The sequence below is a fragment of the Lepidochelys olivacea genome (assembly GCF_965140295.1).
Source record: "Lepidochelys olivacea isolate rLepOli2 genome assembly, chromosome: 1".
Classification (NCBI taxonomy): Eukaryota; Metazoa; Chordata; order Testudines; family Cheloniidae; genus Lepidochelys; species Lepidochelys olivacea.
This window is the reverse complement of record NC_140411.1, coordinates 339,200,010-339,223,764: the sequence shown is the minus strand read 5'-3', so window position 1 is coordinate 339,223,764 and position 23,755 is coordinate 339,200,010. Positions and strand designations below refer to the sequence as shown.

Below are 23,755 nucleotides of genomic sequence, written 5' to 3'. Positions count from 1 at the left end.
ACAATAGTTTACATAATATAAGTCAATATAACAGTGGGTGTCTCCCTTAGTCCTTTCTTCTGCCTGCGATGTCGTAGACCAGGGCCTATGAAATCCCTATCAATTTCCTCACAGTAAACACTAAACTATGACATTACTGAATGACTTAAGCAGGAAGCACCAGCTGAGTAGCAGAGACACCTATTTATACAAAATTATCTTGGTAATCAACTTGCATAGGAAATAGGGAAGGGGGTGGAGGGGGGTACATGAAAGCTGAATCTTACTTTGTTAAAATACAATTTTTATCTTCTCCATTCTCCCAGAATCAAAATACAACTTTTTCAGAAATCGTGTTTAGTGTGGTTGTTCTCTTTAAATTTCTATAACCAGAGGGGTTCTCAGACAAACCAAAAATGACTAAGAATTCACTAGTGAAAATTAGTTCTCTCTGAATTAAAGTTAAAAGTATTATTCAAAAAATTATTAATCTACATTACAAATGACATCTTAAGACTGAATGTTTGTAAAATATTAATTTACTTTTGACTATTTGTGTTATTCTTCACATCTTACAGTTTTCTCAACTTGGAAATACGAACAACTAATCAGTTTCATTTTCAGATCCTCATACTAGCACAATTCAGCAAGGCTTATATTATAAGCAATGCAAGAGAATATATCATTGTAAAAAAAACCAAACCTGTTTCTTTTGGAACGTTAAACCCCAGATACATTTTTACTGGCAACATGTTTGGAACTGCTTGTTTTTACAAAACCTACAGTAATTTTTTGGCCAATTTTGACCTGACAGTATTCCTTTAGATTAAAAAATGTTATGTGCAATGCTCAAGATTCTACTGCAATGGTAAAATGAAAATATTTAATTGTTCAGTATTTCCTCAAAGTGAGGTTATTTTCATTGTTTAATTCCTTTGCTTCCCGTTTGTTTTCATCTAACGTTGACTGAAAAGGGATGCCTAAATACACTAAGTGCAGAACCGTCACATAAAAAAAAAAGTGTGACATTACACCAAAAAAGTCACTTGCCTTGAACTTAGCATGCAGGACACACACAGCATTCCATGGAGATATTTCAGCTCAATACTTTAAAACACGGAAGTCAAATCAATGAGAGTAAAAGATCTAATCAGCTGGAGTAGCAGTACATACCCCCACCAAAATAAAACGCTAAGGCTGCAAAGTCCACCTGTTAAAATGACCACCAGCGACTCTGTCTTATTTTTTAAAAGATCGAAATTGAGCTGTCTGGTTTTTTTCCGACAAAAATCCAAGCATTTTCTTCACCATCCCTTTTAAAACATCCTCTTCTTTTCGTAAAGCAAACACACACCGAGCGAACAAGTTACATGCCAGGAATTCTTCCTTACCCATGCACAATTAATTAGCTGCGTTTATTTTATTTGAAAGGCAACCTCTATTAGGCTTTTCTTTGACATACGTGTATGTACGCAATCAACAGGAGGGGGGAAAAAAACAACCCAGAGGACTTGAATACCGAAAGGGTTCTCTCTTCCCCAAGTACCCATTATTTTGACAATTTCCTGACTCGCTTTTTTGTTTGTTTGTTTGTTTGACTGGGCTTACAAGGAAATTGCGATTCAACTTTATTTTGGATCGCATCTGCTTTGAAAACCATGCCCTCACTGGGGAGAGGGTTTTTAAAACAGATCCAAGGAGTTAAATAATAAATAGCAGAAGGCAGAAAGACGCTGAAGGAGACAGAGGGAAGGGAGAAGCCCACATTTCATAACACCCTGCTCTTCTCCTTTGAGACACGTTGAGCCGAAAGTCCCTTCGAGGGACAAATAAACAAAAAGTCACGCACCCAGCCGCCCCCCACCAGCGCCACTTTACCTTGGTTGATCAGTTTAAAGCTTTGGGATTTCCTGCTCCTCTTCCTCTCAGTAAACTCCATGGTGTGGGCAGAAGGGAGGAGGAGGAAGAAAGGAAGGAGAAAGGGGATGGCACAGAGCGAGTTGGAGGCTGAACAGCCACCCAGCCGCAGGACCAAGGTCCGTCCCTTTAATCAGCAAAAATAAACCGGGGCTGGGAGATTTCAGTTCCAACTGCGGGTCGGCGGCGAGCCGGGACAAGTTGACTCTGGGCTCCCTCCTTGCCCCGCGGATCCAACCCCAAACTTTGCGGGGGGCTGCTCGCCCGGCGCGGGGGAAGCCCTCGCTGTGTGCGGGGAGCCGGCCGGGCCGCCTCCGGGAAGCCGCCGCCGCCGAGGGAAGCGCTCCGCGGCTGGCGTGTGTCGCTACCTCAGCGGCGCCTGGGACCCCCGCTGCCACCTGCTGGGGGAAGCCTGCGCGCACCACAGCGCGCCCCGTGGTGGCTGAGGGAGCCTGGCCCGCAGGCCGCCACCCCGAGGCCGGCCCGCAGCCCCACGCCACGCCGAGGCGGCGGCGGCGGCGGCGGGCCCCAAGGGAGCGGGGGGGCAGTGGTTTCAGCCTCATGCTAGTGAAGGGAGAGGGCGGCGAGGTGATTCTGCGCCTCCCCCCTCCCCTGCCGGCCCGGGAATGGGGGGTGGTTGGTCTCGGGGGCGGGGGGGGAGGAACGGATCGGGGTCTGGTTGTCGGAGGGGGAGGGGAACGCAGGGGCGGCGCCATTTTGTGCCCCGGTCTCCGGTGCAGTTCCCCTCAAGCGCACGGGGCTGGCTCCCGCTACTGCCTCCTAGAGCCGCGGGCTGCGCCCCGAGGGAGGCGGGGGGGGGGGCCCCGCAGGGCGCTCGGGGGCGAGCCAGCGCCTCTGTTGATCCCGAATTGGGTGACATCAAGGCAGGCAGGTGGCATCGCCCCCCGGGGCTGCATTCCCCCCGCCGGGCCTGGAGCCCGCTTCTCTGCACGGCCTGGCGCGCTGCTTGCTGGGCACACCCGGGGCCAAATCCCACCCTCCTGCCCCGCAAACTTTGCTCGGGAGAGGGCGAGCAATGGCCTGCAGTGGAGCTTCCCTGGGGAGCAACGCAAAGGGGGTTGGGCCCAGAGAGGAAGAGGCAGACTCTGCCCTCAAGCAGCCTCCATGGGGGTCGGATCCTGCCTCTCTCCCCCCATGGTCACAGCTCTGCTCAAGGAAGGATTTGTCATGCAAGCAAAGGTCAGGCCCTGGATCAGAAAAAGGCATCACCTTTAAGACTAGCGGCATACACCTTGACACCAGGCTTTAATTAAAAGCAAGGAAAAAAGGTGGATGATTCTGCCTGATTTTCATTTAGGCCTGGTCTGCATGCAGTGTTTGTACCAGGACAACTATTTCGGTTAGGGGTGGGATTTTTAACCAGAATAAAGAACGAGGAGTACTTGTGGCATCTTAAAGACCAAGAAATTTATTTGGGCATAAGCTTTAATGGGCATCTTTCTTTAACCAGAATAGTTATACTGCTACCAGTCCTAGTGTGGATACAACTATGCCAGTATAGAGGTGCCTTATGATGACATAGCTGGATCCACACTGGGGGTTAAACCACTTTTAAGTGCATGAGACCTGGTCTACACTACAGGGTTAGGTTGATGTAAGCTGCCTTGCATCAAACTAGCTGTGTAAGTGTTCTTCACTTGAATTTGGCTTCTGCTGATGTAAATGCCTCTCTAACAACGAGGAGTCTGGTGGCACCTTAAAGACTAAGAAATTTATTTGGGCATACGCTTTCATGAGTAAAGTAATGTGTCACTGAGTCACCGGGCTGATGCTCTGGAACTACTCCCTACAAAGCCAGTCAGGACTCTGGGGGAGCATGCCTCCTTTCTCTGAGCAGACTGTCTCCAGGGCAAGAAGCTTATACAGCTTCGACCTTCCTGGGTCTGACCTCGGAGCATTCAGCATCTCCTTCCACACCATGCGCTTCCCGCAGCGAGTCCACCTGGGCGGGGCTCCTGGGGAAGCTAGAGGGCCCTGCCCCCCAACTCCACAGTCAGCAGTGACTCTGAGCCGGCCGGTAAAACCGAAGGTTTATTAGTTGACAGGAACACAGCACAGGGAAGAACTTGTTAGCACAGAAGTCAGTGACTTTCAGCCAAGTCCATCCTGGGGGGAGGGGAGCCCAGAGCCAGGGCTCTGGCCCTCCTCCTGTGCCCTAAGCCAGCCAAGACTGCCTCGCTTCCAGCTGCCTGGCCCCTGCCCTACCCGTTGCTCCTTCTCTGATGTTTGTCTTGCTTCCCGGGCCAGAATCACCTGGTCGCATTTCACTCCTGGATCTCAGATTACGAAGGGGCAGCTAAAGCAGCCTATGCAAAAGTCACACACAGCATTCATGCAAAACAAGGGAAAATCCTCACTTTGTCACATGATGTAATTATGTCAACACGTTGCTTATGATAACTGTTACTGGCTTTCAGGAGCTGCCCCACAATGCCCCACACTGACTGTACAATCGATACATACATTCTTGGTGAGGACACGCATTGCTGACACAAGGAGCCAAGTATGCGCACACACAAGTGATTTAGTATCTGCAGTGGCTGTATGCCAACATAAGTTAGGTCAACATAATTTTGGAGTATAGACATGACCTTACAGAGACAAGGTTGGTGAGGTAGTATCTTTGATTGGACCAACCTCTGATGGAGAGAGACAAGTTTTTGAGCTTACACAGAGCTTTTCTTCAGAAGAGAAGCTCTGCCCTGGTCTACACTACAAATTTATGTTGGTATAATTATATCGTTCAGCAGTGTGGAAAATGCACATCCTTGAGCAACGTAGTTATAGCAACCTAACTCCAGGTGCAGACAGCATTATGTTGATGGGAGGGCTTCTCCCTTTGACATAGGTACTGCCTATCGAGGAGGTGGAGTACCTACACTGATGGGAGAAACTGTCCTATCGGCATAAGTAATGTCTTCACTAAGCGCTACAGCTCTCTTCCTACGTTCGAAACTTGCCTCTCGCCAACAGAAGTTGGTCCAATAAAAGATACTATCTCACCTACTTTGTCTCTCTAATATTCTAGGACCAACATGGCTACAACACTGCATTTAACTATGTAGGTATATGTTAAAGTAGTACAACTTCTGTGTGTAGACAAACTCCATTTCTGGGTTCGCTGAAACTTAAAACTAAAAGCTAAATGTTTATTTTATCATATTTTTACAATGTGCATATTTAAATTACCCATCAGAATAGTATCAAATTTTGGGGGGATGCAAACCAAGATCAAAAAAAGTTTTGCACAAGCCTTTGTGAATTAAGGCTGACAAATTTCATGCAGCTTAGTTTAACGTGAATACCCAAAGTAAGAGAAAGAGTCTCCTCCAGTGAAGGAACATGTCTTGGCATAGCTGGCAATTTGTGTAATGAATTACAGAAGGCCCAGTTTAATGTTTACATAACCGACAGTTGAAATTAATGCTTTAATTTATTCACCAATTGACACCTTCACACATTGGTATTTTACATCGCATGCTGTCTGCTAAAGTAGAAGGGCTAAACTGTTCCCTGGTGTAACTTCTTTGCAGTTGATATGTTAGGGATGCATTTAGCATAAGTGTATTGTCTGCAGAGAACAGCCTGGACATACAATCCTGGACCCAAAAACTCCCAAATTTTGGGGAAGGGCAGATCAGAATTTTGTGGGTCAGACCCACTCTCAGTCACTTGGTGAAATAACAACAAAAGGGCACACAACTTGCCTACAAATAGGGTTGCCACCTTTCTAATTGCTGGTAACCAGACCCTCAAGGCCCTGCCCCGTCTCTTTCCCCAAGGCCCTGGCCCTGTTGCTTGCTCCTCTCCCCCATTACTTGCCTCCACCTCCACCTCCCCTGCTCTGCGGCTGGGACGGGAGCTGCTGCAGCCTGACAAGGAGGCTTCCTGCAGGTAGGAGGTGGCCTCGGCTGAGCTGGGGCTGGCATGGGTTAATGACTCAGCACCTCCCACTGCCCTGCAGTAACTGGGCTTTTGGTATCTGGTCAGTACATGTGACCAGACACTGCCATGTCCCATTTCCAACTGGACTTTCCGGTTGAAAACTGGGCACCTGGCAAACCTAAATGGTACCCAGACACAGAAGCCAAAAAATGGACTGTCTGGGTAAAAGCCGGACGAGTGGCAACCCTATCTACATGTATTTGAAGAAATACGTTCTTTGCTCCCATCAAAGTCCATAGGAAAATTCCTGTTGATTTCAGTGGTACAGATCAAACCCATATTTAAGAGTTATGATGTGAAATGAAAAAAAGAAAAACAGCCTGAATATTACCATTATTATTTTTTATTACAGTTGTGCCCAGAGACTCCAATCAGGTTCCTGTTGTGCTAGGCGATGTACAAACACAAAGTAAAAGACAGTGCCAGGCTCAAATCACAATATCAGGAAATATGCCTAATGGTGAGCTTTAAATCTAGAATATTAGACTCCTAAGGGAAGTGATGGAAACCTCATAGCTGGGCAGGGTTGTCATTTCATATTACATTGCTATGGGGACAATTCCAAAAGGCAATCAGTATGCTACTTTGGGGAATTTTCTAAACTTCAGTGCTAGACTTTGTCAGAGAAAGTTGAACTTACATACCATCTTAAGTCCTACATCATATTTCAGATGTGGATGCTGAAGCAATGGTGGTAGGTTGATGTTGTAAACTGCGAGCTAAATTAAATGGGCCAAAGTAATACCCACTGTAACTTCACTGAAGTCAGGTCTCAAACTCTGCAGTGCTGTACCTTAATTTTGTTTGCAAAAATCAGGTTAACTGTTTAATAACTACTGCTGATTCTATTCTGCTAACCTGACAAAAGATTTAAAACATTTGGGACTGCTATGATTAGCACTCATCATTAATGAGGACAACAGAGGAATTTTATGAAGCATAAGTCCCTCATTCACTGCTATTCTAATCACATGGTAGGATCCTGCAGTGGCCCAGGGGATGTGGCACAGACCAAAGAGATCTTTTCTAGTATTTCTGTGGTTCTATGTCTTGTGTTTTTCATTTCTGTGAAGCATTTGGGGATACAATTTGTGAAAGAGATACGCAAGATAAAGTTGTATTGGCTGTTGTCTTCCTTTTTTGTTCTTTCCCTTTGTTATATTTTTTCCTTGAAAGGAAACTGTCAATTTGAAATTTTCTGTCTGAAAATTGTGTACACACTAGTTACAAGTAACACCTAAGGCTGTTGTCACAGAAAGTTATTATAAACTGATTTCATTTTTCAGTTTGTTGTAGGGTTGCCAACTCTGACTGAAACTATTCTGGGAGATTTTTTTCCCCCAACGTGACGTAATGTCACTTTCTTAAAATATCCTATTAAAATCTTCTGGATTGCTTTCAATAGTCACCAGGAGATTGATGCTGATTCCGGGAGACTCTAGGCCAGGGGTGGCCAACCTGCGCCAGAGAAGGAGCCAGAATTTACCAATGTACATTGCCAAAGAGCCACAGTAATATGTTAAAAGAAAAGGAGTACTTGTGGCACCTTACAGACTAACAAATTTATTTGAGCATAAGCTTTTGTGAGCTACAGCTCACTTCATCGGATGCATGCAGTGGAAAATACCACATTAGCAGCCCGCATCAGCTCCCCGCAGCCCCTGCCGGCAGCCCCACTGATCAGCACCTCCCCCTCACTCCCCGTGCCTCCCACAGTGTGCAGGAGGCTCTGAGTGGGAGTGGGAGGAGGAAGGGCATGAAAGGCTCAGGGGAGGGGGCGGGAAGGGACAGGGCCTTGGAGGAAGGGGTGGAGTGGGGGCAGGGCCTGTGGCAGAGCCAGGCGTTGAGCAGTGAGCGCCCCCCAGCACATTGGAAAGTTGGCACCTATAGCTCCAGCCCCGGAGCTGGCGCCTATACAAGGAGCCGCATACTAACTTCTGAAGAGCCGCATGCGGCTCCAGAGCCACAGGTTGGCTACCCCTGCTCTAGGCCAATCCTAGAGGGTTGGCAGTCGTAGTTTGTTGCCTTTGTGCATATGACAGAACTTAGGGTACAGTCAGTTTCACTCTTTCCCCTGTATAGTCAGAGCCTGATTGTGCAAACATAAACACCACACACATCAATTTACTCATGTACTCATACACTTAGGCCCTGATTCTGCAATCTGTGCTGCATGGAAATGAATTAAATCTAGAAAATTGGACAGCCCTTTAGATCAGAGTCCTTTAGTTATTCATAGAACAGATATGACATGGGTAGCTGCTGAGCACTTGTCCTTACTACACTGACAATAAGAAAAGGAGGACTTGTGGCACCTTAGAGACTAACCAATTTATTTGAGCATGAGCTTTCGTGAGCTACAGCTCACTTCATCGGATGCATTCAGTGGAAACTGCAGCAGACTTTATATACACACAGAGAATATGAACCAATACCTCCTCCCACCCCACTGTCCTGCTGGTAATAGCTTATCTAAAGTGATCATCAAGTTGGGCCATTTCCAGCACAAATCCAGGTTTTCTCACCCTCCACCCCCCTCACACAAATTCACTCTCCTGTTGGTGATAGCCCATCCAAAGTGACAACTCTCTACACAATGTGCATGATAATCAAGTTGGGCCATTTCCTGCACAAATCCAGGTTCTCTCACCCCCCTCCCAAAAACCACACACACAAACTCACTATCCTGCTGGTAATAGCTCATCCAAAGTGACCATTCTCCCTACAATGTGCATGATAATCAAGGTGGGCCATTTCCAGCACAAATTCAGGTTTTCTTACCCCCCCACCCCATACACACACAAACTCACTCTCCTGCTGGTAATAGCTCATCCAAAGTGACCAAAGTGAATTTGTGTGGGGGGGTGGAGGGTGAGAAAACCTGGATTTGTGCTGGAAATGGCCCAACTTGATGATCACTTTAGATAAGCTATTACCAGCAGGACAGTGGGGTGGGAGGAGGTATTGTTTCATATTCTCTGTGTGTATATAAAGTCTGCTGCAGTTTCCACGGTATGCATCCGATGAAGTGAGCTGTAGCTCACGAAAGCTTATGCTCAAATAAATTGGTTAGTCTCTAAGGTGCCACAAGTACTCCTTTTCTTTTTGCGAATACAGACTAACACGGCTGTTTCTCTGGTACACTGACAATGTGCCTCAACCATGACCTGATGGGACCTCCTTGAGAGATCACAGGGTGGTTTGGTCTCCATGTACCTTCATTCCTGGGTCTATGGGTTGGGACTGGGTTGGTATTTTTATGCTCTGGACAACTAGGCCTCATCTACACTTAGAATTTATGTTGAAATAGCTATGGCGCACAGGGTTGTGAAAAATCCACACCCCAGAGCGCTGTAGCTATGCCATCCTAACCCCAGTGTAGACAGAGCTAGCTCGACGGAAGAATGCTTCTGTTGACCTAGCTACTATCATTCAGGGAGGCGGTTTTACCTACGGTGATGGAAAAACCCTTTCTGTTGCTGGCCTAGTTATGGCACATAGCTAGAACTGGACTCAGACAATCAGCTCATTTGTCACAGGCCGCTATCAGATTATTCTAACTAGAGACCCACAGATAAAAGTCTTCTTTATTCTGTTACCATGGCTGCCATGTTCTACCCTACATACCCTTGCTCTTCCATGGTGGGCAAGTGACTGTAATAAAGGGAACTGGATCGAAGGGGTAGAAAGCTTTTAATTTCACCTTTTAATTCAATTTAAATCTTAGGGCTGCATGAATATTACATTTTAAGAAAATATCGTTCCTCTTTGGTGGAAACATGGGAGTATTATTTATCCAGTTCTAGTCAAGGTTTATTTGGGAATGTTTTATTTCAAAATAACACTTGAAATTTGTATATATTCACAAACAGTCAAAATTATTTGCTCAGTTAAAATATTCATTAAATAATTTGTTTTTTTTAAAAAGTCATTACATTAAAATAAAGCCAAGGCCATATCTCACAATAAGCTCCATATGGAGGCAGGATCAGTGCTGACATTGATCAGTTCTATCCCTGACCCAGTCTCTCTCCTTCCTACTTACTATGTTCTGAGTTACTCTGACTTCAAAACCAACTTCCCGAATCAATACTCGTCCTTCCGGGTCTGATACACTCACACACTCTCTCTCTCTCACTCACTCCTGTAAATAGGGATAATGATACGGGTCTCTTTTGTAAGGGACTTTGAGGTCAACTGATCAAAAATGCTGTATAAAAGCTAGGTATTATTACTCCAGTACTAAATAATAATGCTTTCCACATCAGGATGTTCTAGACACTCAGTGCTTCTTTGCTCTAAGGCTTATCCTAAAAACGGGAACGTTCAGCTATTTAAAATATGTCGCTGTGTGCAAACAATTATTATGAAGGCAGGATAGCTCAGGGCAGACAGGAGGAAAGGAGAGTGATGGTACAGGAGCACTAGGTTCCCTCGGCCATTTAGTTTGAAAATTGTATGTTAAAAAAAGCCTTGACTTACAAATCTCCAGACTCAGTTCAAAGTATTACAATCACATGTATAAAGGAATCTGCCAGGTTTGTGCAAGCAGAAGTGGCTGTCAGTTGCAATATTAATATTACTTTTCTTGGAGATGGGAAAAGTTCACTGTGAAATGAAAGACCAAGAGACAGTTGAAGAGGCCAGTGAGAGCATCCGGAGTTGCATAGGTGACTAGTTAGTGGGTTAGCAATTCAATTTCAGCTATTTGTTTTTAGTTAAATGTATTCGATTATTTATAAGCTGTGGAGTACTGATTCAATAGGGACTCAGATGACAAGAGTTCCACTAATTGAATCACCAATACCATTTCCTAAAGCAAGCAGGTTTTACTTAGCCCTGGTCTACACTAGGACTTTAGGTCGAATTTAGCAGCGTTAAATCGATTTAAACCTGCACCCGTCCACACAATGAAGCCCTTTATTTCGACTTAAAGGGCTCTTAAAATCGATTTCCTTACTCCACCCCTGACAAGTGGATTAGCGCTTAAATCGACGTTGCCGGCTCGAATTTGGGGTACTGTGGACACAATTCGATGGTATTAGCCTCCGGGAGCTATCCCAGAGTGCTCCATTCTGACCGCTCTGGACAGCACTCTCAACTCAGATGCACTGGCCAGGTAGACAGGAAAAGAACCGCGAACTTTTGAATCTCATTTCCTGTTTGGCCAGCGTGGCAAGCTGCAGGTGACCATGCAGAGCTCATCAGCACAGGTGACCATGATGGAGTCCCAGAATCGCAAAAGAGCTCCAGCATGGACCGAACGGGAGGTACGGGATCTGATCGCTGTATGGGGAGAGGAATCCGTGCTATCAGAACTCCGTTCCAGTTTTCGAAATGCCAAAACCTTTGTGAAAATCTCCCAGGGCATGAAGGACAGAGGCCATAACAGGGACCCGAAGCAGTGCCGCGTGAAACTGAAGGAGCTGAGGCAAGCCTACCAGAAAACCAGAGAGGCGAACAGCCGCTCTGGGTCAGAGCCCCAAACATGCCGCTTCTATGATGAGCTGCATGCCATTTTAGGGGGTTCAGCCACCACTACCCCAGCCGTGTTGTTTGACTCCTTCAATGGAGATGGAGGCAATACGGAAGTAGGTTTTGGGGACGAAGAAGATGAGGAGGAGGAGGAGGTTGTAGATAGCTCACAGCAAGCAAGCGGAGAAACCGGTTTTCCCGACAGCCAGGAACTGTTTCTCACCCTAGACCTGGAGCCAGTACCCCCCGAACCCACCCAAGGCTGCCTCCTGGACCCAGCAGGCGGAGAAGGGACCTCTGGTGAGTGTACCTTTTAAAATGCTATACATGGTTTAAAAGCAAGCATGTGAAAGGATTACTTTGCCCTGGCATTTGCGGTTCTCCTAGATGTAGTCCTAAAGCCTTTGCAAAAGGTTTCTGGGGAGGGCAGCCTTATTTCGTCCTTCATGGTAGGACACTTTACCACTCCAGGCCAGTAACACGTACTCGGGAATCACTGTAGAACAAAACATTGCGGTGTATGTTTGCTGGCATTCAACCAAAATCCGTTCTTTATCTCTCTGTGTTATCCTCAGGAGAGTGAGATATAATTCATGGTCACCTGGTTGAAATAGAGTGCTTTTCTTCAGGGGACACTCAGAGGAGCCCATTCCTGCTGGGCTGTTTGCCTGTGGCTAAACAGAAATGTTCCCCGTTGTTAGCCACAGGGAGGGGGGAAGGTTGAGGGGGTAGTCACGCGGTGGGAGGAGGCAAAATGCGACCTTGTAACGAAAGCACATGTGCTATGTATGTAATGTTAACAGCAAGGTTTACCCTGAAAGAGTGTAGCGACTGTTTTATAAAATGTGTCTTTTTAAATACCGCTGTCCCTTTTTTTTTCTCCACCAGCTGCATGTGTTTCAATGATCACAGGATCTTCTCCTTCCCAGAGGCTAGTGAAGCTTAGAAAGAAAAAAAAACGCACTCGCGATGAAATGTTCTCCGAGCTCATGCTGTCCTCCCACACTGACAGAGCACAGACGAATGCGTGGAGGCAAATAATGTCAGAGTGCAGGAAAGCACAAAATGACCGGGAGGAGAGGTGGAGGGCTGAAGAGAGTAAGTGGCGGGCTGAAGAGAGTAAGTGGTGGGCTGAAGACAGGGCTGAAGCTCAAATGTGGCGGCAGCGTGATGAGAGGAGGCAGGATTCAATGCTGAGGCTGCTGCAGGACCAAACCAGTATGCTCCAGTGTATGGTTGAGCTGCAGCAAAGGCAGCTGGAGCACAGACTGCCACTGCTGCCCCTCTGTAACCAACCGCCCTCCTCCCCAAGTTCCATAGCCTCCACACCCAGACGCCCAAGAATGCGGTGGGGGGGCCTCCGGCCAACCAGCCACTCCACCACAGAGGATTGCCCAAAAAAAAGAAGGCTGTCATTCAATAAATTTTAAAGTTGTAAACTTTTAAAGTGCTGTGCTTAAAGTGCTGTGTGGCATTTTCCTTCCCTCCTCCACCACCCCTCCTGGGCTACCTTGGTAGTCATCTCCCTATTTGTGTGATGAATGAATAACGAATGCATGACTGTGAAGCAGCAATGACTTTATTGCCTCTGCAAGCAATGATTAAAGGGAGGTGGGGAGGGTGGTTAGCTTACAGGGAAGTAGAGTGAACCAAGGGGCGGGGGGTTTCATCAAGGAGAAACAAACAGAACTTTCACACCGTAGCCTGGCCAGTCATGAAACTGGTTTTCAAAGCTTCTCTGATGCGTACCGCGCCCTCCTGTGCTCTTCTAACCGCCCTGGTGTCTGGCTGCGCGTAACCAGCAGCTAGGCGATTTGCCTCAACCTCCCACCCCGCCATAAACGTCTCCCCCTTACTCTCACAGATATTGTGGAGCACACAGCAAGCAGTAATAACAGTGGGAATATTGGTTTCACTGAGGTCTAAGCGAGTCAGTAAACTGCGCCAGCGCGCCTTTAAACGTCCAAATGCACATTCTACCACCATTCTGCACTTGCTCAGCCTGTAGTTGAACAGCTCCTGACTACTGTCCAGGCTGCCTGTGTACGGCTTCATGAGCCATGGCATTAAGGGGTAGGCTGGGTCCCCAAGGATACATATAGGCATTTCAACATCCCCAACAGTTATTTTCTGGTCTGGGAATAAAGTCCCTTCCTGCAGCTTTTGAAACAGACCAGAGTTCCTGAAGATGCGAGCATCATGCACCTTTCCCGGCCATCCCACGTTGATGTTGGTGAAACGTCCCTTGTGATCCACCAGAGCTTGCAGCACTATCGAAAAGTACCCCTTGCAGTTTATGTACTCGGCGGCTTGGTGCTCCGGTGCCAAGATAGGGATATGGGTTCCGTCTATAGCCCCACCACAGTTAGGGAATCCCATTGCAGCAAAGCCATCCACTATGACCTGCACATTTCCCAGGGTCACTACCCTTGATATCAGCAGATCTTTGATTGCGTGAGCTACTTGCATCACAGCAGCCCCCACAGTAGATTTGCCCACTCCAAATTGATTCCCAACTGACCGGTAGCTGTCTGGCGTTGCAAGCTTCCACAGGGCTATCGCCACTCGCTTCTCAACTGTGAGGGCTGCTCTCATCTTGGTATTCATGCGCTTCAGGGCAGGGGAAAGCAAGTCACAAAGTTCCATGAAAGTGCCCCTACGCATGCGAAAGTTTCGCAGCCACTGGGAATCGTCCCAGACCTGCAACACTATGCGGTCCCACCAGTCTGTGCTTGTTTCCCGAGCCCAGAATCGGCGTTCCACAGCATGAACCTGCCCCATTAGCACCATGATGCATGCATTGTCAGGGCCCATGCTTTCAGAGAAATCTGTGTCCATGTCCTGATCACTCACGGGACCGCGCTGACGTCGCCTCCTCGCCCGGTATCGCGTTGCCATGTTCTGGTGCTGCATATACTGCTGGATAATGCGTGTGGTGGTTAATGTGCTCCTAATTGCCAAAGTGAGCTGAGCGGCCTCCATGCTTGCCTTGGTATGGCGTCCGCACAGAAAAAAGGCGCGGAACGATTGTCTGCCGTTGCTCTGACGGAGGGAGGGGCGACTGACGACACGGCTTACAGGGTTGGCTTCAGGGAGCTAAAATCAACAAAGGGTGTGCCTGTACATCAAGGAGTATTTCAGGCAGGACTGCACGGAGGGTTCCAATAAGAAATGGTGCACCTAAGTTATCGTTGTTATTGGAACAAGGAGGTTAGCCTGGCCTCTGATTGATACATGGCTAGATTTACCTCGCTGCACCTTCTCTGTGAGTGACTGCAGTGTGATCTAGACAGGGGAGGAGGCAAATGAGTACAAAACAAATCTGGTCTATTTCTTGTTCTGACCCACTCCATCTATCTTTTACATCTTTGGCTGGCAGCAGACGGTGCAGAAGGACTGCATGACATCCACATCTCATGGCTGCTCGGCAGAAGATGGTGCAGTACGACTGCTAGCCATCTTCATCTCTTGCCTGCCTGGCATAAGATGGTACAATACGACTGCTAGCAATCCTCATCTCTTGCCTGCCTGGCAGAAGATGGTACAGTACGACTGCTAGCAGTCCGTATCGCCTGCCTGCTCACCATAAGACGGTTCAATAGGACTGCAGGACTAAAGAGAATGACCTGGTCAAGTCGCTCCAAATTTAGTCCCTGCGCCCATGTCTGCCCAGGCGCTCCCAGCCGACGTGGCCAGGAGCACCTCGGACACGACGAGGACGACTACCAGTCGTATTGCACCGTCTGCTGCCAGAAGGCAATGGGTTGCTGCTACTGTGCAGCAAAGCCATACCGCGTCTGCCAGCACCCAGGAGACATAGGGTGATGGTTACCTGAGCGGGCTCCATGCTTGCCGTGGTATGGCGTCTGCACAGGTAACTCATGAAAAAAGGCGCGAAATGATTGTCTGCCCTTGCTTTCACGGAGGGAGGGAGGGAACGGGGGCCTGACGACACGTACCCAGAACCACCCGCGACAATGTTTTAGCCCCATCAGAGTGCTCCATTGTGACTGCTCTGGACAGCACTCTCAGATGCCCGATTGTTTGCCATTGCTCTGACGCTGGGAGGGGCGCTTACAGGGTTGGCTTCAGGGAGCTAAAATCAACAAAGGGGGTGGCTATACATCAAGGAGTATTTCAGGCAGGACTTCACGGAGGGTTCCAATAAGAAATGGTGCACCTAAGTTATTGTCCTTATTGGAACAAGAAGGTTAGCCTGGCCTCTGATTGATACATGGCTAGATTTACCTCGCTGCACCTTCTCTGTAAGTGACTGCAGTGTGATCTAGAAGAATGAGTCCCCTAGACAGGGGAGGGGGGGAAGCAAATGAGTACAAAACAAATCTGGTCTATTTCTTGTTTTGATCCACTCCATCTATCTTTTACATCTTTGGCTGGCAGCAGACGGTGCAGAAGGACTGCATGCCATCCACATCTCATGGCTGCTCGGCAGAAGATGGTACAGTACGACTGCTAGCAGTCCGTATCGCCTGCCCGCTCACCATAAGACGGTTCAATAGGACTGACTGCAGGACTAAAGAGAATGACCTGCTCAAGTCACTCCAAATTTAGTCCCTGCGCCCATGTCTGCCCAGGCGCTCCTGATCGACCTCACATAGGCGACCAGGAGCACCTCAGACATGACGATGACGGCTACCAGTCGTACTGTACCGTCTGCTGCCACAAGGCAAGGGGTTGCTGCTACTGTGTAGCAATGCCGTACCGCGTCTGCCAGCACCCAGGAGACATAGGGTGACGGTTACCTGAGCGGGCTCCATGCTTGCCGTGGTATGGCGTCTGCACAGGTAACTCAGGAAAAAAGGCGCGAAATGATTGTCTGCCCTTGCTTTCACGGGGGGAGGGAGGGAACGGGGGCCTGACGATATGTACCCAGAACCACCCGCGACAATGTTTTAGCCCCATCAGGCATTGGGATCTCAACCCAGAATTCCAATGGGCAGCGGAGACTGCGGGAACTGTGGGATAGCTACCCACAGTGCAACACTCCGGAAGTCGACTCTAGCCTCGGTACTGTGGAAGCGCTCCGCCGAGTTAATGCACTTAATGCACTTAGAGCATTTTCTGTGGGGACACACACACTCGAATATATAAAACCGATTTCTAAAAAAACGACTTCTATAAATTCGACCTAATTTCGTAGTGTAGACATAGCCTTAGAGATCTTCTGTCCCTCCTAAGTAACATTCATCTGAAGAAGTAGGGTTTTTTACTCATGAAAGCTTATGCCCAAATAAATCTCTAAGTCTTTAAGGTGCCACCGGACTCCTGATTGTTTCTAAGTAACAGTAATACTTAGCACTTCATATATTTAGAGCACTTTATAGACATTAATGAGTCCTCACAACACTCCTGTAAGTTTGGTAGGTGTTACAGCTCTGTGACGTTACCCAGCATATGGTTTTTCTGGACCAATGAACATCTGTGTCCCCTCAGTTGTCCCACCTGGGGTGCCTTTTACACTGCTTTATTGTTGGAGTTACCACTCCTGGTCTCCTCACACAGCTTCCAGTTCCTCCCAATTATAGCATATGAGTGCTATGGCTAGTCACTCTTCGATCGAACTGCAGAGCAACACCAGCAAATACCCAGTCCCAAACTTTCCCCCAGAAATTTACGTCTTGTACTGCCCAGCTCTGTCCTGTACAATACAAGCTCATATAAAGTCTGTCATTTTGTTAATAGAAAATGATATGCACAAATCCTCTTATCCCAAATGGAGTTTCAAACACACTGCAGTCCAAACAGATTGGTTTAGATAAATCAGTAAAACCAGTTTATTAACTACAGATTTTAAGTCAGAATTGGTTACTAGAAAATAAAAGTTACATGCAACTAATGCCTAATTTAACAAGCTAAGTGAATTCAAGGCAAAGTCTCTCTCACGACATGTTTTAGCAGTCTTACTGGCTGAATCACCTTCAGTCAGGATCCCTCCTTCAGTCCAATGCTGCTTCACTCACCGTACACCTTCCAAGTTCTGTAACAAGTGAGGGGTCTTACAGACAACAGCTTTAACTACTTTGGCAAGATAGATGTATTCAAGTCAGCAAAGCCTGATGAAATGCATCCTAGTCATGGATGGTGGGTATAATAGACCAGGGAAGGCTTAGTCTGGCCTGGCACTGCCACCCATCCGCCGCCGGACACCTGGACCATGGTGGCCCTGCCCCGTCCCTTCCTCGAGGCCCCCCACCACCTGCTGCTGCTGCCTGCCTGCCATGTCTCCTCCACTCCATCCACCCTCTGGAGGTCCCCACTGCTCACAGCATCCCTCCTCCTTGGGGACGGGGGTGTGAGGAGGGATGCAGAGAGTCAGCGATGAGTGGGGGAGTGAGGAGGCTTGGCCAGGCACTGGGGCCGGCGGTTGTGCCCAAGGGGGCCGGCATTTGGGGGGCCGGACCGACACTGGGGATGGGGACTGCGGGAAGCAGCGCGGGCCAAGGGACATGCTGGCCACCCTTTCTGCAGCCCCCATTGGCCTGGAGTGGCAAACCGCGGCCAGTGGGAGCCACAATCGGCCAAACCTGTGAATGCGGCAGGTAAACAAACTGGTCCAGCCCGCCAGGGGCTTTCCCTGAACAAGCGGCGGACCGGCTTTGAGAACCACTGCTTTAGAGGACGGGATTAGAATTCAAAATGATCTTGACAAACTGGAGAAATGGTCTGAAATAAATAGGATGAACTTCAATAAGGACAAATACAAAGTTCTGCACTTAGGAAGGAATAATGAATTGCACAAATACAAAATGGGAAATGACTGGCTAGGAAGGAATACTGCAGAAAAGGATCTGTGGGATCCCAAACTAAATGTCAGCAATGTTACACTGTTGCAAAAAATGCAAATATCATTCTGGGATGTATTAGCAAGAGAGTTGGAAGCAAGACACGAGAAGTAATTCTTCTACTCTACTCAGCATTGATAAGGTCTCAGCTGGAGTACTGTGTCCAGTTATGGGCACCACACTTTAGTAAAGATGTGGACAAACTGGAGAAAGTCCAGAGGAGAGCAACATAAATGATTAAAGGTCTAGAAAACAGGTCTTATGAGGAAAGATTGAAAAAATTGGGTTTGTTTAGTCTGGAAAAGAGAAGACTGATGGAGGACATGATAACAGTCTTTGAGTACATAGTGACCCCAGACTTGGGTTGCCAGCAGGGCTTTAGATACACAGCACAGATGTCTACTCTGGGAACTAGTAGAGTAAATAAGTCACAGTTTTTTAAACAGTGAGGGTGACTGGCTAAGCATTAGAACAAACTACCAAGGGAAGTGGATCCCTTTCTAGAGAATAGGCTTTAGTCAAACAAATTATTGGGATCAATCCATGGGTAACTGGGTGAAATTTTGTGGTCTGGTTATACGGGAGGTCAGACTAGATGATTCATTCTAATGGTCCCATCTGGCCTTAACATTTATGAATAAATAGTAGCAGTAGTAGGCTGTTATCCTCTAGGGGGACCAGAGAGTGGAGGGGGGATGAGACACACAGTGGGTTTCTCAGCTGAGTGCCAGTGGGTTTCTCAGCTATTTGCTGATAATAGAGGAATGTAGAGGACTCCTGGTTCAATTCCAGGTTCTGCATAGAATTGTGCTCTAGTGGTTATTGTCCCCTGCACCTTTATTTTTGTGCCCCTTCTGCTCTATCAACACTCTCCCACCCAGGCTTCTGCCCCCTATCACTCTGCTCCCATGCAACTCCTCATCTACCCAGCTCCTTCCCCTCTCTCCTACTGGACCCTGGGCTTCTGTCCTCCTACTTCAGCATCCTCCCACTCTCTGGCTTCTACAATTCCTCTTCCTGTATCCCCATCATCATTTCTCACCCTCTGCATTCCAGGCACGTTGCTTCTTCTTTCTCCTCCTCACTGCCTGGCTCCCAGCAGGGGAACCTTGAGGGCACAAGAGAGACAGCCCCCTTGTTCTCATTTATGGTGCCCTCCTGGCAGCCAGGTGGAGCGATTCCAGGGAAAGTCCCACTCAGCCTCTGCAGCCCTGGGATGGAGCATGCTCATTCACTCTGTGCAGATCAGACATGTTCAGTCCAGTCACATAAAGGTGCTATGAGGGGATGGAGCATGCTCAGTGCAGATGGAATATTAGATAATTTAGCTATCAAACTGTAACAAGTCTCTAATGAGCATATGAAACAGATTTTTCATGGGGACAGTAAAAAGCACATCCCTGACACCAGAGTGTCTCCTCCATCTCCCCCCACCCCACCAAATTTAAACTCATTGCTCCCAAGCATGCAAAAAATTTTTAACGTGGGCAGAACAATGTATTTTCCCCTAATCTTATTTTCAGAAACAACTGAACTGTTTTAGCTGAAATTTTAAAAAATTCAGCCCAAAGCAGACACAGCATAGGAAATTTCAGCCTAAATTGTTAATCTGGCAAAGTTATATGCAAGTGAAAATAGGGTCTTGTAACAGGAAGTGCTGGGGCACCCTAACTACAGGCACCACTAACAGCACCACCTCTAATAAATGAAGACACACCTGCCATCTCCCTGATTAGTTTCAAACAGATACCATTTAAAAAAATTAAAAGGAAAGAAATTGTGACAGGTTGTCACTCCTGCGGTGCAGTCTGGGAGCTGTGGGAACTGCTGGGGTCCTCTAACCACTCAGTTGTGTTGGCCCTGCTCACAATGCTCGGGAGCACAGCCAGTCTTACCCAGGCCCTGTTATCACCCAACATGACAGAAGGGGGCGCAACACACCCAAACTGAGCTATCTGAGAGAGTAGCTTCACCCAAGCCACTCAAATACATGCAGCAGACAGCTTTCCAGACTCACTGGACTATGAACCCAAAATTATACTGTCTTGTGCTGCACAGCGAACTGTACAGTGTAAGCTCATAAAATTCACCCCCCCCCCCCATGTGGAGAGAAATATGCAACAGTCTTTGCCCCTGAGTTATTATTCCCACACACTTCACTCCAACTCACTGGTTTAGATAAAGCAAAAACAAGTTTATTAACTACAAAAGATAGATTTTAAGTGATAGCAAACAGATCAAAGCAGATTACCTAGCAAATAAACTAAAAACGCAAACTAAGCTTAATATACTGCATAGATTGGATATGAATAGCAGACTCTCATCCTAAGAGATGATACAAGCAGGCTGCAGATTCTTAAGGGGAAAGCTGCACTTGCTTTACAGCTTGGAATCCCCAGCTGTTTCATTCACTGGCTAGAAATGCTTTTAGCCTGGGTCCAGAACTTCCCCCAGTTCAGTCTTTTTTCCACAGGTGTTTCCAGGAGTCTTCTTGGGTGGGGAGTGAAGAACACCAGATGATATATAGCTTTTGTATATGGCAGGAACCCTTTGTTTCAAAGCTTGGTTCCCAGACCAGTCTGTGGAAAAATACTGGCATCCCAAGATGGAGTCCAGCATCATATGGTCTGATCACATGTCCTTGTAGAGTCATAGCAGCCATTACTCAGAGTTCTAGTGTTCTCAGGAAGGCTTCCCAGGTAGGAAATAAGCTTCTCCTAAGGCCTATTTTTTTTCCTAATGACCCATTGCCCTAAATACCGTTCCCCACTCACTATCTCTACTGAAAGCATCTTGTCTAGTCAGCGTTACCCAGGTGTAACTACATTTGAAATACAGACACATAGTCAATATTCATAACTTTAGATACACAAATGATACATGCAGAGAAATAGGATAATCCTATTAAGCAAATCATAACTTTTCCGATGACACCTCACATGACTTTTCTTGCATAAAATATGTTATAATTATGTCATCATCATATCATCAGATCACTGCGAAGAACATGGGGTGCAGTGTCACAGAAACCTGCTATAGAAATGTTTCTTCCTTCTCCCAAAGATGCGAAATCTCATCCAATTCATTATCATAGGGTAGACAAAATTCAGTCATTAACCAATTATAGTGTTTCTGTACATAAAAATGTTATGCCTTCATCATGGCCCCGCTGAACTTGAATGAGAGGTTTATCCCATTGGAAATAGGAGATTCCAGGCTTTTCATTGGAACCCAGCGCTCACTTCTACTCCGCTGAACTTCAAATTATAGATATCTTTGATGGATGAGATTATTATGGAGAAAGAGAGTTCTTCTAAGCCCTGATAGAAGAGCTAATTATTATGATTATATCTATCAGCATCTGATTGAATCTTGCAGCTAGGGTCAGCTCTAACCAACTGCTCTTCATCTGGGTGCAGCTTTCTGACAGATATTGAGAAAGCTGGGAAAAGGAGCGATTACATAGGATGTATGCTGTTACATGTGATGAGGCTGTGAATGTCATCTGTGCATTGCTGTCATTTTCTGTTCTCTTTATAGGCATGAATATTACTGTGGGGGGGAAATGAGTTTGAGGGATCATCAAGTGAGGGCTTTGGAGGTAAAGGAACAACCTTCTGGGTTCAGTCTGAGCAGAAGGACCTGAGCCAGTTTAGGGCAAAGAGGTTCAACAGGCTGAGTATGGATGTACGCCAATGTTTGTGGGCTATCCATCAGAGCAATGAGTGCTTTTTAATGTGCCCTAGCCTGAAGCCTGACTGAGAGGGATCCAGGTTACTGGCAGCTAACAGACGGGGTTGGAAACTGAAGGATTGGGACCATAGTTTGCAAAGCACTTTGGGATTTTAGGGGTTGAGATTTTTGAGACAAAGTCAGGCATCATGACATTTTGGTGGCATAACACAGCATTGCCATGTGTTAACGTGTCTTGACATCACAAAAGTGAAATCAGAATTGCGGATGCGAGACTGTCCTGGGGAAACTGGTATTGTCCTGAAAGTGCTGGGAGGAGTGGAGTATGAGTGCCTAATCTCATCAATTGCAGGAAGAGTTCCTCATCTTAGATGGATTTTCAAAACAAGAATATTCTTAAAAAGGGACACCATTAGCTTCAAATCTAGTCAAAACTGTTTTACTAAGGCATAGTCACCTCGCCCACTTTCCATGTTTGTTATACCTTTTTCCCCTAGCCTTGTCTATTTGTTTGCCCTTTTTTTTTTACATTGGGAGATCTTTGGGGAAGGTACCATCCACATTTTCTTTTTTGTTTGTCCAGCAGTCAGTATGTTGTGGGTGTGACATTTTACAATTTCAGTTTCCTATGTTTTCTCCCCCTGCTGCTGTGTGAAAGACCCATACAGTTAGGAGAAACTGACTAGCTCAGGCCCTGCTCCCAGAACCTGCCCACAGGATGGGAGCCCTGTGCTTGTGCAGAACAGCTTGCAGCATCAGGCTTAATACGGGTGGGGAGACTCTGAAACTGTCTATGAACAATGTTACATCTGCAACTCCATATAAGCCAATCATGCCTTTTTCATTTGTAACCCTTCTGCCCGTCAGAGTTGGCAGCAACAAGGGCCAGGTTCAATATCTAGGGGTTCCATTCCAATAACACAATGCAAACTGGCTCGAGCCCCCACCCAGTGACCTGGGACAAATATATACCACCCCCGCTGGGCGCCTCCAAGAGGCAATACTTCCCCTCTCGCAAGCACATAGTCTGAGTGTAGCAAAAGCCTTTTAATAACAGAGAGAAACAATGTGGCATTATGTTGGGGAAACACCACCAACAGGATTCATAACACAACCCATGAGCAACAAAAAAACCCACCCCAGGCAAATTGGGGCATGCCCTTTTCCCTTTGGTTCTTGAGTCCAGCAACCCCAAATCACCCAAAGTCCCAAAAGTCCAATGCCCCAAAAGTCTCTGTCCCTGGTCAGGGCAGCCCCAGAGTTCGAAAGTTTATCTGCGGAGCTTTACCTCCCAACCTGGGTGGAAATGGGACGGGGGTAAGAGGCACCTTACGTGATCTGAAGCTGACCGCCCCATGGCTCCATAGCTCCGCTCTGCCAGCCGCCCCACAAACTCCTTCGCTCAGCTGCGCTCCGCTCCGCCAGCCACCCCACGAACTCCTTCGCTCAGCTGCGCTCCGCTCCGCCAGCCGCCCCACGAACTCCTTCGCTCAGCTCCACGGCCCACAAGCAGCTCCTGCCATCCACACACTGCTCCGCGTCGAACTGCTCCACAATATATCTTCAGGCTCCCCCACTACTTAACACAACACTCAGTGATTTCAGCTCTTAGGTGAATTCAGCTTGTAGTAGGGGAGCCCCAGTGCTGGTGCACTGTCAGCCCAAAGTGAGCTCAGCAGCCTATAACTAGACTTCTAATGAAATCAAAATTAGCTCTGATATTCCACAGTGGAGAGAGGAGGAAGTGCAATTAGCATGTAAGGCCCTCACCAAGGGGCCCATGCCACCAAGTATTAATACTTGTCCCCAGCCTCTCTCTATTCACACAGTTTTGGAACCCATGACCCTTGCCTAGCGAGTGCTACTTAGTTGATGGTGAATCCCTCCATCATAACAAAAGGCCACGTACAGTTCCAAGCACA

The 23,755-nt window shown here is 47.2% G+C and overlaps 1 protein-coding gene and 1 long non-coding RNA gene across 5 annotated transcripts in view; one reads left to right on the top strand and one right to left on the bottom strand.

The window, feature by feature from the left end:
• The window catches only part of BEND7 (BEN domain containing 7), a 75,623-nt gene extending 73,208 nt beyond the window's left edge, over nt 1–2,415 (bottom strand). Inside the window, exon 1 of one of the 4 annotated variants that reach the window (XM_084648786.1) lies at nt 1,858–2,415. In XM_084648786.1, coding sequence (XP_084504912.1) covers nt 1,858–1,918 — 61 coding nt within the window. In that variant the 5' untranslated portion in view covers nt 1,919–2,415. The remainder of the gene's footprint in view (nt 1–1,857) is intronic. The other 3 variants (XM_084648788.1, XM_084648785.1, XM_084648787.1) reach the window with 3 other exon arrangements.
• LOC311531462 lies at nt 1,913–12,791 on the top strand. Its single transcript, XR_014714223.1, has 3 exons — nt 1,913–2,015; nt 6,215–6,322; nt 12,226–12,791. It is a non-coding gene; the product is annotated as an uncharacterized lncRNA (long non-coding RNA).
• The last annotated feature ends 10,964 nt before the right edge of the window (nt 12,792–23,755 follow it).